This window comes from Coregonus clupeaformis, unplaced genomic scaffold, assembly GCF_020615455.1.
Source record: "Coregonus clupeaformis isolate EN_2021a unplaced genomic scaffold, ASM2061545v1 scaf0098, whole genome shotgun sequence".
NCBI lineage: Eukaryota > Metazoa > Chordata > Actinopteri > Salmoniformes > Salmonidae > Coregonus > Coregonus clupeaformis.
The window spans coordinates 509,297-522,933 of record NW_025533553.1 but is presented as its reverse complement, the minus strand read 5'-3'; the positions used below and the strand labels follow the sequence as shown (position 1 = coordinate 522,933).

Sequence of the window (13,637 nt, the reverse complement as noted above, 5' to 3'; positions counted from 1 at the left end):
AGTTGAGTCTCTTAGTGGCTTGGATGTAAGCCAAGTTTTTGTGGTCTGTCCAGACCACAAACGGCAGTTCAGCTCCATCCAGCCAGTGCCGCCATTCTTCCAGTGCTAGCTTGACCGCCAGCAGTTCTCGGTTTCCAACGTCGTAATTCCGTTCAGTGGGTGACAATTTTTTGGAGAAAAAAGCACAGGGGTGAAGCTTTTGGTCAGTGGGGGAGTGCTGGGAGAGGACTGCTCCCACACCTGAGTCCGACGCGTCCCACCTCCACAACAAACTGCAGAGAGGTATTGGGGTGTATCAACACAGGGGAGGTGGAAAACAGTTCCTTCAAAACCCCTACCGCCTGCTCCGCCTCAGGGGTCCACAGAAAAGGGACTTTTGGGGATGTGAGTCTAGTAAGGGGTGCCACCACTTTACTAAAACCCCTTAATGAACCTACGGTAGAAGTTAGCAAAGCCCAAAAATCGTTGAAGTTGCTTACGGGTGGTGGGTATGGGCCATTCCGTCACTGCCCGGATCTTCTCGGGTCCGCCTTCACCTGCCCGCTCTCAATGATGAAACCAAGGAACGATGTAGACTGTTTGTGGAACTCACACTTCTCTGCCTTGACGTACAGCTTGTTCTCCAAGAGCCGTAGAAGGACTTGACGGACGTGTGACTCATGCTCCTCGGGCGACTTGGAAAAAACAAGAATATCATCCAGGTATACAAAGACAAAACGGTTCAAAAATCCCTAAGAACATCGTTCACCATGGCTTGGAAAACAGCAGGGGCGTTAGAGAGCCCAAAGGGCATGACCAAATACTCAAAATGTCCCAGAGGAGTGTTGAAAGCGGTTTTCCACTCATCTCCCTTTCGGATCCGGACAAGGTGATAAGCGTTCCTGAGGTCGAGCTTGGAGAAAACTGTGGCGCCATGCAGAGGTTCAAAAGCAGAGTTGATGAGTGGAAGGGGATACTTGTTTTTAACAGTTATGTTGTTTAAACCCCTGAAATCGATACAGGGGCGTAACGACTTGTCCTTCTTTTCCATGAAAAAGAAACCTGCACCCAAAGGAGACGACGAGGGACGGATTATGCCCGAGACCAGAGAATCACCAATGTACTGCTCCATTGCCTCTCTTTCCGGTCGGGACAGATTGTATAAGCGACTAGAGGGCAAGGGAGCACCAGGAAGCAGTTCAATAGGGCAATCATAAGGCCTATGTGGTGGTAGAGACAGAGCCTTGTCCTTACTGAAAACCTCCGCTAAGTCATGGTATTCTTTGGGGACAGATGACAGATCAAGAGGAGCTGAGGGATGAGTTGGGTTACACTTAGTGGGGGGAACCGCTGACCTAAGGCACTCTGAATGGCAGTTAGTGCTCCAACTGAGAATGGTGTGACGTGTCCAATCAATTTGTGGGTTGTGAAGAGCCAACCAGGGGAAGCCAAGGATTAGGGAGGTAGCTGAGCCAGACATAACTCTTAGCTGAATGCTTTCACAATGATTGCCAGAAATCACTAGGGAAACGGGGGGTGGTTTGATGAGTTATCTCCGGAGGAGGCGCCCATCAAGGGCTGTGACCCGAATGGGGGTAGGTAGTGGCTCCATGGGGATACGAGCTTGTGTAACGAACTGGTGGCTAATAAAGTTGTCTTCTGCACCTGAGTCTATGAGAGCTGAGAGTGGCAGGGAATGACTCTGGAAACGTAAGGTTACAGGTACTTGTAATCGGGGAATGATGGGTTCAGGATCTAACTCTGGGCTCGCAAGTAGACCCACCGTTACGAGCGAGCCTTGTCTTTTGGCCGCTTAGGGCATGTAACCAGAATGTGTGTGGCGTCTCCACAGTACAGGCACTCACCCGCCTGGAGGCGCCGTTGCCGCTCTGCTGGAGGTAGTCGAGCTCGACCCACTTGCATAGGTTCCTCCTCTGTGCTCGGGATGGAATCAGGAACAAGAAGCTGCCGGCTCCGGGGAGGCGAGACTCGAGTGGATGAAGGCTGGGGAACTCGTCCTCCTAGATGCGGCCGACCACCTCTCTCCCGACGCCTCTCCCGCAACCGGTTGTCTAGCTTAATGGACAGGGAAACGAGAGAATGTAAATCATGTGGCTCGTCACGAGCAGCCAGTTCATCCTTAATGGCTTCATTCAAACCGTTTAGAAATGCTCCTTGAAGTGCCACATTGTTCCACTTGGAGTCCGCTGCCAAAGTCCAGAACTCAATAGAGTACTCAGCCACACTGTTAGAACCCTGCCTCAAATTAAAAAGTATCTTGGAGGAATTACCCACATGGTCAGGATGGTCAAAAACAGTCTTCAATTTAGCAGAAAAATCAGCGAAAGTCAATCCAGTCAAAGTTTGATTTGAGCACACAGCCTCAGCCCAAACCAGAGCTCTCCCTCTTAACAGCCCCAGAACATAATGTACCTTAGAGGAATCAGTAGAAAATGACAGTGGTCTCTGCCGAAAAATCAAGTCACACTGAAGCAAAAATCCCCGGCACTTGTCCAATTCTCCATTGAACGGTTCAGGCGACGTGACAGGGGGTTCCCGATGGAACGAAGCCTGCATCATGTCCGAGGAACCAACTTGGGGTGCATCAAACTGGGGGTCAGAGAGAGATGGAGAACTGATAACAGACAATTTAGAGACTTGTGTAGTTAACTGAGTCACCTGGTTCAGCAGTTGATGATTATTTTCCAAAAGAGTCCGAATCAGTTGGTCATGCTGTCCTAGCAGCGTTCCTTGAGCCTGGATAGCTTGTTGGAAGCTGTCTTCGTTTGCCCGTGCTGTTTCTCTGTTGGGTCCATGGCCAGATCGTTCTGTTAGGCTATGGTTCAACCCAGCACTCAGAGAAACAAACACGACAAAGGGAGTGGAAGAAACAAAAATATTTTAATAAAAGTTCAAATTGTCTTAGTCCAAAAACAACTGAAGTAAAGGAACAGAGTGGGCTAGTCGGCTCCGGAGGAAGGAGAGGCTGAGGCAGGCAGGCAGGCAGGCAGGCAGGCAGACCGACAGGCAGGAAGGCAGGCAGGTTGGGAGGTATGTCCGAACTGAAGACAAAACAAACGACAGGTTAAGGAGAGTGGAGAGCCAGGCTGAAGACAAAGACAAAATAACTTTACTGGTGAGCCAAGTTACCGCTCTGGTAAGAACAACGATCTGGCGCCGGTGGAGAGCCATGCCCCGGAATTAGTAGTGCAGGTTGATGAGAGAATAGGATGCAGCTGCGAAGGCAGGAATCACTGGAAACAACCCGCAGCTGCACAGGAGAGGCAGATCCTGAGCACGCCCCCTGATCCACTCCAGACACACCCACATAAAGGGGACAAACACACATACAGATACAACAGACACAGAGGGGACAAAACAAGGAGGAAGGGAAACAGAAAAGGGAGAGACAAGCTGCCCACATAACAGTCTCAAAGAAAACCATTAGTAACACACTACGCCATCATGGATTAAAATCCTGCAGCGTACGCAAGGTCCCCCTGCTCAAGCCAGCGCATGTCCAGGCCCGTCTGAAGTTTCCCAATGACCATCTGGATGATCCAGAGGAGGAATGGGAGAAGGTCATGTGGTCTGATGAGACAAAAATAGAGCTTTTTGGTCTAAACTCCACTCGCCGTGTTTGGAGGAAGAAGAAGGATGAGTACAACCCCAAGAACACCATCCCAACCATGAAGCATGGAGGTGGAAACATCATTCTTTGGGGATGCTTTTCTGCAAAGGGGACAGGACGACTGCACCGTATTGAGGGGGAGGATGGATGGGGCCATGTATCGCGAGATCTTGGCCAACAACCTCCTTCACTCAGTAAGAGCATTGAAGATGGGTCGTGGCTGGGTCTTCCAGCATGACAACGACCGAAACACACAGCCAGGGCAACTAAGGAGTGGCTCCGTAAGAAGCATCTCAAGGTCCTGGAGTGGCCTAGCCAGTCTCCAGACATGAACCCAATAGAAAATCTTTGGAGGGAGCTGAAAGTCCATATTGCCCAGCGACAGCCCCGAAACCTGAAGGATCTGGAGAAGGTCTGTATGGAGGAGTGGGCCAAAATCCCTGCTGCAGTGTGTGCAAACCTGGTCAAGACCTACAGGAAACGTATCATCTCTGTAATTGCAAACAAAGGTTTCTGTACCAAATTTTAAGTTCTGCTTTTCTGATGTATCAAATACTTACAGTGGGGAAAAAAAGTATTTAGTCAGCCACCAATTGTGCAAGTTCTCCCACTTAAAAAGATGAGAGAGGCCTGTAATTTTCATCATTGGTACACGTCAACTATGACAGACAAATTGAGGAAAAAAAATCCAGAAAATCACATTGTAGGATTTTTAATGAATTTATTTGCAAATTATGGTGGAAAATAAGTATTTGGTCACCTACAAACAAGCAAGATTTCTGGCTCTCACAGACCTGTAACTTCTTCTTTAAGAGGCTCCTCTGTCCTCCACTCATTACCTGTATTAATGGCACCTGTTTGAACTTGTTATCAGTATAAAAGACACCTGTCCACAACCTCAAACAGTCACACTCCAAACTCCACTATGGCCAAGACCAAAGAGCTGTCAAAGGACACCAGAAACAAAATTGTAGACCTGCACCAGGCTGGGAAGACTGAATCTGCAATAGGTAAGCAGCTTGGTTTGAAGAAATCAACTGTGGGAGCAATTATTAGGAAATGGAAGACATACAAGACCACTGATAATCTCCCTCGATCTGGGGCTCCACGCAAGATCTCACCCCGTGGGGTCAAAATGATCACAAGAACGGTGAGCAAAAATCCCAGAACCACCGGGGGGACCTAGTGAATGACCTGCAGAGAGCTGGGACCAAAGTAACAAAGCCTACCATCAGTAACACACTACGCCGCCAGGGACTCAAATCCTGCAGTGCAAGACGTGTCCCCCTGCTTAAGCCAGTACATGTCCAGGCCCGTCTAAAGTTTGCTAGAGTGCATTTGGATGATCCAGAAGAGGATTGGGGAGAATGTCATATGGTCAGATGAAACCAAAAATATAACTTTTTGGTAAAAACTCAACTCGTCGTGTTTGGAGGACAAAGGATGCTGAGTTGCATCCAAAGAACACCATACCTACTGTGAAGCATGAGGGTGGAAACATCATGCTTTGGGGCTGTTTTTCTGCAAAGGGACCAGGGCGACTGATCCGTGTAAAGGAAAGAATGAATGGGGCCATGTATCGTGAGATTTTCAGTGAAAACCTCCTTCCATCAGCAAGGGCATTGAAGATTAAACGTGGCTGGGTCTTTCAGCATGACAATGATCCCAAACACACCGCCCGGGCAACGAAGGAGTGGCTTCATAAGAAGCATTTCAAGGTCCTGGAGTGGCCTAGCCAGTCTCCAGATCTCAACCCCCATAGAAAATCTTTGGAGGGAGTTGAAAGTCTGTGTTGCCCAGCGACAGCCCCAAAACATCACTGCTCTAGAGGAGATCTGCATGGAGGAATGGGCCAAAATACCAGCAACAGTGTGTGAAAACCTTGTGAAGACTTACAGAAACGTTTGACCTGTGTCATTGCCAACAAAGGGTATCTAACAAAGTATTGAGAAACTTTTGTTATTGACCAAATACTTATTTTCCACCATAATTTGCAAATAAATTCATAAAAAATCCTACAATGTGATTTTCTGGATTTTCTTTTCTCATTTTGTCTGTCATAGTTGACGTGTACCTATGATGAAAATTACAGGCCTCTCTCATCTTTTTAAGTGGGAGAACTTGCACAATTGGTGGCTGACTAAATACTTTTTTTCCCCACTGTAAGAAAGAAGTCAAGATCAGGATATTTAAGCCTCCATATATCTACTAGTTCTAATGTATCCATGACATTCACGATTTCCTTAAGAGCATTAGGGTGATAGTTTGTAGTGTAATTTCCTTTACGGTCCATTGAGCTATTTAAAACGGTATTATAATCTCCCACCATAATAATAGGGTCTTGTATTTCTTGCAGGGTTGATTATTTATTATATATATTGTCAAAGAAGGATGGATCATCATTATTTGGTCCGTAAAGGTTAATGAGCCATATCTGTTTATGGTCCAATAACATATTTAAAATAATCCATCTACCTTGCGGATCTGTTTGGACAATTTGCACATTCGGAACTTCATCTAGAATTGTTGAATGAGTTTCCTGTAAACAATATATATTATATTCCTTCTCTTTGAGCCAGGTAAATATTGTTATTCTTTTGTTATTATCTGCTAAGCCATTACAATTAGAACTGGCTATACTTATTTCACAATGTACCATAATAAGATACATGTTTCAAATCTATTTTCATTATATATGTTTGTAAATTTACCAATACAAAATACCATAGTGATTTAGTGTCCATATAGCTGTACCATGATATTTGCATTGCTACTAAGTAACCCTCCAATTGTTCTCCACTATTCCCTCCGCTAAAGGCTCTCCCCATCCCAAGTTGGGCCGTCATCCCAGTGATCGGCATACCACCCCCGTCCCCCCGGATCCCTAGGCCCCCAAGAGGCCAGGACCCATCCATCGAAAACAGCACACAGTGCCACCCACAAAACAGAAGCATGTCAACCGCCAAAAGCATTTCCAATGCTCTAACCTCATATATATATATATATATATATATATATATATATATATATATCAGTGAGGGAAAAAAGTATTTGATCCCCTGCTGATTTTGTAAGTTTGCCCACTGACAAAGACATGATCAGTCTATAATTTGAATGGTAGGTTTATTTGAACAGTGAGAGACAGAATAACAATAAAAAAATCAAGAAAAGCGCATGTAAAAAATGTTATAAATTGATTTGCATTTTAATGAGGGAAATAAGTATTTGACCCCCTCTCAATCAGAAAGATTTCTGGCTCCCAGGTGTCTTTTATACAGGTAACGAGCTGAGATTAGGAGCACACTCTTAAAGGGAGTGCTTCTAATCTCAGCTTGTTACCTGTATAAAAGACACCTGTCCACAGAAGTAATCAATCAATCAGATTCCAAACAGATCTGTGCCTCGACACAATCCTCTAACGGAGCTCTACGTACAATTCCTTCGATCTCATGGCTTGGTTTTTGCTCTGTGGAACCTTATATAGACAGGTGCGTGCCTTTCCAAATCATGTCCAATCATTTGAATTTACCACAGGTGGACTCCAATCAAGTTGTAGAAACATCTCAAGCATGATCAATGGAAACAGGATGTACCGGAGCTAAATTTTGAGTCTCATAGCAAAGGGTATGTGTACTATTTTTAATACATTTGCAAACATTTCTGAAAACCTATTTTCGCTTCGTCATTATGGGGTATTGTGTATAGATTGATGAGATAAAAATGTATTTAATCAATTTTAGAATAAGGCTGTAATGTAACAAAATGTGTAAAAAGGGAAGGGGTCTGATTACTTTCCGAATGCACTGTATCTGCAGTGTTCAATGACTATGTACATAGGGCAGAAGTCTCTAAGGTGCAGGGTTGAGTACGGCTAGTAACAGTGTCTAAATTCAAGGCAGGATACTGGGCGGAGGCCGGCTAGTGGTGACTATTTAACAGTGATGGCCTGGAGATAGAAGCTGTTTTTCAGTCTCTCGGTCCCAGCTTTGATGCAACTGGTAGCTAACATCCCAGTTGTGGATAAAAAAATGTGCCATCAAATCATCTTTAAGCTTAATGATTTTATTGAAATCACCTTTAGAATTGTCTGTGAATGTACTGAAACTGTCTTTAAGGCCCTTGATTAGATCGGTACAATCAGTGATTGATATAGAGGGGGACTGGAGGCCCTTCGTAGCGTAATCACTGATATCAAATAACTCTTCTATACACGGTGTGTTTAAAAAATAAATAACAGTGCCAGTGGTAAATAATCAACCATAGCTGAATTTCATTACATAGGCCTACATTAAATTGATTTTATGTACAGCAGTAGATTTTATGTAGGCCTACTTTTAATGTATGATGTTCTTGACTGTCCTGAAAGGCAAAATAACATTTATTATATAATATTAACTCAACATGTAAAGTGATGGTCCCATGTTTCATGAGCAGAAATAAATAAATCCCAGAAATTTTCCATACACACAAAAAGCTTATTTCTCTAAAATGTTGTGCACAAATGTGTTTACAGTGAGCATTTAGTGAGCATTTCTCATTTGCCAACATATGCCATACCTGTCAGGTGGATGGATTATCAAGAAGCTGATTAAACAGCATTATCATTACACAGGTGCACCTTGTGCTGGGGACAATAAAAGGCCACTATAAAATGTGCAGTTTTGTCACACAACACAATGCCACAGATATCTCCAGTTTTGAGGGAGCGTGCAATTGGCCTGCTGACTACAGGAATGTCCACCAGAGCTGTTGCCATTTCTCTACCATAAGCTGCCTCCAATGTCGTTTTAGAGAATTTGGCAGTACGTCCAACCGGCCTCACAACCGCAGACCACATCCGGCTTCTTCACCTGTGGGATCGTCTTTAGGGGTGGGGGTGTATTTCTGTCTGATTGGCTGGACCTGGCTCCCCAGTGGGTGGGCCTGGCTTCCAAGTGGGTGGGTCTATGCCCTCCCAGGCCCACCCATGGCTGCACATCTGCCCAGTAATGTGAAATCCATAGATTAGGGCCTAATGAATTTATTTAAATTGACTGATTTTCTTATATGAACTGTAACTCAGTAAAATCGTTGAAATTGTTGCATGTTGCGTTTATATTTGTATTCCCTTTCCCACCCCCGTCCTACTGCTTGCTATGAATTCTATCTGATGGTGTATGCATGTTTAGGCCAGTGCTTGATTGGACTGAAATAGGTGCCGGTACTCATTTTGGGTGTCGGTAACGTTTATATTTAGGTGCAGCAATACTTTTGAGCTACTATTCTATAGGAGGTGGAGGAACTCAAGCAGAATAAAATTTGAGGTGCTGGTACTCAATTCCGAAGTCAAGTACTATGTTTTGGTAAAAAGACAAATAATGTCCCATTTGGAACACGTGCCTATGGCCCTGGGTCCTGGTGGTGTATTGATGTATAAATAAAATTGTACTTTGAGTGGTGATGTTTAAGGTTTCAACTCTTTAATAGAGGTCAAACTCTCCAACCGTTACAGCTTACTTTAAACTGAGACTCAGCGATATTACATTTACATTTTAGTCATTTAGCGGACACTCTTATCCAGAGCGACTTACAGGAACAATTAGGGTTAAGTGCCTTGCTCAAAGGCACATCGACAGATTTTTCACCTAGTCGGCCCGGGGATTAGAACCAGCGACCTTTCGGTTACTGGCACAACACTCTTAACCACTAAGCTCCCTGACGCGATAAGTTGGCCGTATATAGCTGTTCACTTTGTGCATCGCTGACTTTGCCTTCAATATTTTACCTACTGAAAACACATCACATTAAGTATGGGAGTATTTTGCTATGTTGAGTTGTGACTTTTCATTATCACTGTGGGTCTAGACTTTGCCTCTCATACTATACAAGATACACAGGGTGAGAACCTGAGCTATTGCTGAGTGGCAGTGAATCATGTTCTGCGCTCATGACAACATCTTTCAGCACTGGCACCAGGAATCAATATTTTGAGTGTGATATGGTGACATACAGTCTGTAGTTTGACAGGGCAGTAAACACATTGTGCCACTGCTGTCAGTCAGGCATTTGCCTACCAGAGAGAGTACACATGACATGATAATGAATGCCCTTCAGACCACCTGTTGGGTGCAAACGGCTGCATGTCCGGAGCGTTTGGGGAGCCTTATACCCTCAAGTGGTGCTTAATTTCAATTATCTCCTTGTGTTATAAACCTTTTATGTTGACCATTTTGTAATTGAAAATGTTAGTACATGACAAATTGTTGATTTTCCATATAGTGATGTTGAAAGATGGACAACTAACATTGGTCTTGGAAAATAATACCAGTATGCAAAATTGCCTATGACTACTCTACTGACTGACAAGTGGTCTGTACAGTAACAGCTAACAGCTGAGATATTCCAATATTTTAGGCTATTCATTGTGTGAATATGTCACAGTAGTAGTGCTCTGACAAGTTATTCTAACTACACTGAACAAAAATAGAAACGCAACACTCAACAATTTCAAAGATTTGACTGAGTTACAGTTTATATAAAGAGATCAGAACATTTTAATAAATTCAATAGGCCCACATGACTGGGCAAGGGTGCAGCCACGGGTGGGCCTGGGAGGGCATAGGCTGAGTTTTTCCCCACAAATGGGCTTTATTACAGACGATCCCGCTGGTGAAGAAGCTGGACGTGGCAGTCCTGGGCTGGCGTGGTTACACGTGGTCTGCAATTGTGAGGCCAGTTGGACGTACTGCCAAATTCTCTAAAACAACTTTGGAGGCGGCTTATGGTAGAGAAGTTAACATTAAATTCTCTGGCAACAGCTCTGGTGGACATTCCTGCAGTCAGCATGCCAATTGCACGCTCCCTCAAAACTTGAGACATCTGTGGCATTGTGTTGTGTGACAAAACTGCACATTTTAGAGTGGCTAAAATGTCTACCCAAACAAGTGGCTGACAATTTCATTGGAAGAGAGTGAGGTAGATAGATCTATTTTTATTTGCCAGTTAATATGTAGAACACATATACACAGTACATACATTTTAAAAACATGACAGGGATATCACAAAAGTCAGAGACTTATTTCCATTGTGGTCCCTATAACTGACAGACAGGCCAGGAGGTCTTCTTCAGGGCACCTTGCCATCTCGGACATTCATTCCCCCATACTTCCTCTGAATGTCCTAATCCTCCACAGACAACAGTGTAGCACCCAGCTGGGTGATGCTTCTGCTGCTCCTGAGGAGGTATCACAAATATATCAGCATAAGTGTCTTAGGCCTTAGTATTTAAAAATATCTACTCATAGCCACTAGCCTATAGTTTATAAAGTGATAAATACCTACACGCCTTCACCGACTGCTTGGGATACTGAGAATGTTCCAAATGAAATAAATCAACTTACAAAATAATTTGCCATATTTTCCAACGTAATCTGTTCCAAACATTTATTTTGATATTTTTTTATACATGATCTCAGTAAAACTGCCTATATTCATAGCAATAGTGTCATTGTTCAATGGCACAATTTATTTAGTTGACTTCTGTAGTCCTTTTACAGTAATAATATAATACACTTGAGAAAACGGAACTCTTAGGGTCAGTTTCCAACACTCTTCGACCCGTTTTAACTGCAAGTGTGTACACGTCGTTCACTTATGCCTATGTGTAAGCCTTAAATTTAAGTATAGATACTGCTGGACTAAAATGTATGGTCAATAGTGAATCTTCCCTCAGTGTGAGACAAAACAGTGACCACGATAAAAACATGTTTTTTATTGATATCAGAAAACACATCACTCTTCACGAGAACAGAGGGGACAAATGCAACATTCCATTATGTGTCATCTGCCTGTTTGGCAGGTTTGCTCCTCCTCAGAAGTTCGTCATTTAATTTCTTCAGATGTTTTGTTCGACTCTCAAGCCTTCGTTGCCATTCGTCTCGCAGCCTATGTAAACACAAAGTATTATAATTGTTTAAAAGTCAGACATTCCATAAGCCATACGTTTCCAATATTGCTTTAGGCTACTTAATAGTATGTGTATTGTTAGGACAATGGATTTCTTCTAGCCTGGTTACAGATCTGTTTCTGCTTTTGCCTACTCCATTGGCAAGAGAGGTGAAACAGACGGGCATCCAGGCAAAATGTATCCTACAATTCCAATGGGTTTATTATCTGTGACACCAGGCTCTTGTGCCTAGTATTGTGAGGATGGCTCTACCACCTTCCTCACATCTACTTGGCTTATTGCATTTGTTGCTGCTGTGACACTGCTGTGACACTGCTGTGTCTGATAATCCTCTAACCTTAAAGGAGCACAGGCTATTGTAGGACAGCTAAGCATGGAATATGGCATCCCCTAATATCACTCAACACTCTCTGATTATCGTATCGGATTCCCTAAAGTTTTTCCAGTCCTTCTCAGTTCAGGGATATACACATTATTACATGGACTAGCCACGGACTAGCCATGGGGTCATGAGATATTAGAGTACGCTTTTGCTTTAGTGATTAGAGATTCAAATGGACAAGTATTTGAATGTGATTGCCAGTGTGAGTTGTCCTGAGATGCCCTTAGCGAAAACATATTGCTCATAATGAAATCATGGTCTGTTACATGTAGCACATGCATCCGAAGTGATATAGCCTAAATTGAGGACGTTTCTTACTCATAGCAGGATATATTCCTAATGCCAAATATGACGAAAAAAAGTTTTGCAAAAAGATAAATAAATAGACCTTTGTTTCCCTTGAGTACCCTTTCATCATATCATGTGCAGTATTCTTATAGCACAGTAGTGTATCCCTCCAGAATGTCCAACAATACTTACTTGGTGAGAGCACTATTATTCTTCCTCATGTCTTCAGTTTCTGTCCGTTGGTCGTGTTTAGCAATTTTTTGTTCCCAGAGATCTTTTATAAAAAGCTTATCATGAATAAGAGCCACATTCATTTCCTAGAAGAAAATACACAATATCTAATTAGTTACCATGGACTCAATTAAATTCTGTTAGATTTGATTCTGGTTTGAAAAAGCTACGCAATGTCTCACATTTCTCAATGTCTCATAGAATCAATGTCAATTATGTTTATTCTTGACAGTAATACATTTTTCATCTTGAACATATATTTGTCAAAATATAGTAGCTAATGTAGTCAGGTATGAGTGATGAGACAATGAGTTCCAACCAGCTGGAATAATAAGTGGAACAGCATGCATAGATTATTAAAACCAACCTTCTGTGGGTATGAAGCTTCTTCTCCCAAAGAGCCTCAATGTCACAGGATGTACTGTATAGTCCTGTCGTGGTGGATGTGGTGCCGATGAAAGACTCCCCTGTCCCGCGCCCCCAGCTAAGCTTTATTTAAGAGCGGACAACATAAGATCTTCGTGTCATCTGGCCTTTTTTGAGAAGAGTTTGGAAGGCAGGGGGAAACATAACGTTATTTCCTTTTGTTACGTCTGATGACATTCTGTGTAGAGGCGACCTATAGCAGGGCTGTAGTAGTGCTTAGCTCTGCATTAGGGGCCTCCCACCTTAGCCTTATTCTACCCATCCCCCCGACCACCACTACCCCAATGACACCAGCACCAAAAAAAGGATTGGCTTGTTCTGTTCGTTCTGGCTAGAGAGCATCAGTCATTTGATATCATCCACTTTTATTCAATTTGAATGGCTCGCTCCACATCTTAAGACGGTGGCGCCTGAGAGGAGAGAGCAGCAAAGCTAGGCTGGGTAGCTGTGGATTGTGTTACTTGGAAACTGATGAATGTATCAGGTTCTAATCTATGACCAGAAACTTCTTGACAACTCCTTGTGACAACCTCAATGATTGGATGGCATTGCGGTAAATGGTGAACTGTTGCACTTGCAATATAAAGACACTGTTTAAGGATACAATTTGTATCAAGCGTTTTTTGTGTGTTAACTGACTGCAGATGAGTGATGATAGTATTTGTTCTGAAAACTTTATATTGCCACTACTCCTTTGTTTTATCTCTCTGAAAACAAGAGCGCAAGACAACACTCTTCCTAAACATTTTTAAATG

The 13,637-nt window shown here is 43.3% G+C and overlaps 1 protein-coding gene across 1 annotated transcript; it reads right to left on the bottom strand.

The window, feature by feature from the left end:
• Positions 1-11,384: 11,384 nt before the first annotated feature.
• LOC121584089 (protein FAM240B) lies at positions 11,385-12,990 on the bottom strand. The gene is made up of 3 exons (XM_041899920.1): positions 12,824-12,990; positions 12,418-12,542; positions 11,385-11,533 (listed from the first exon to the last, which is right to left on the bottom strand). Exons 2-3 carry the CDS (start codon positions 12,537-12,539, stop codon positions 11,422-11,424), a joined length of 234 nt encoding a protein of 77 aa, XP_041755854.1. The 5' UTR covers positions 12,540-12,542; positions 12,824-12,990; the 3' UTR covers positions 11,385-11,421.
• Positions 12,991-13,637: the final 647 nt, after the last annotated feature.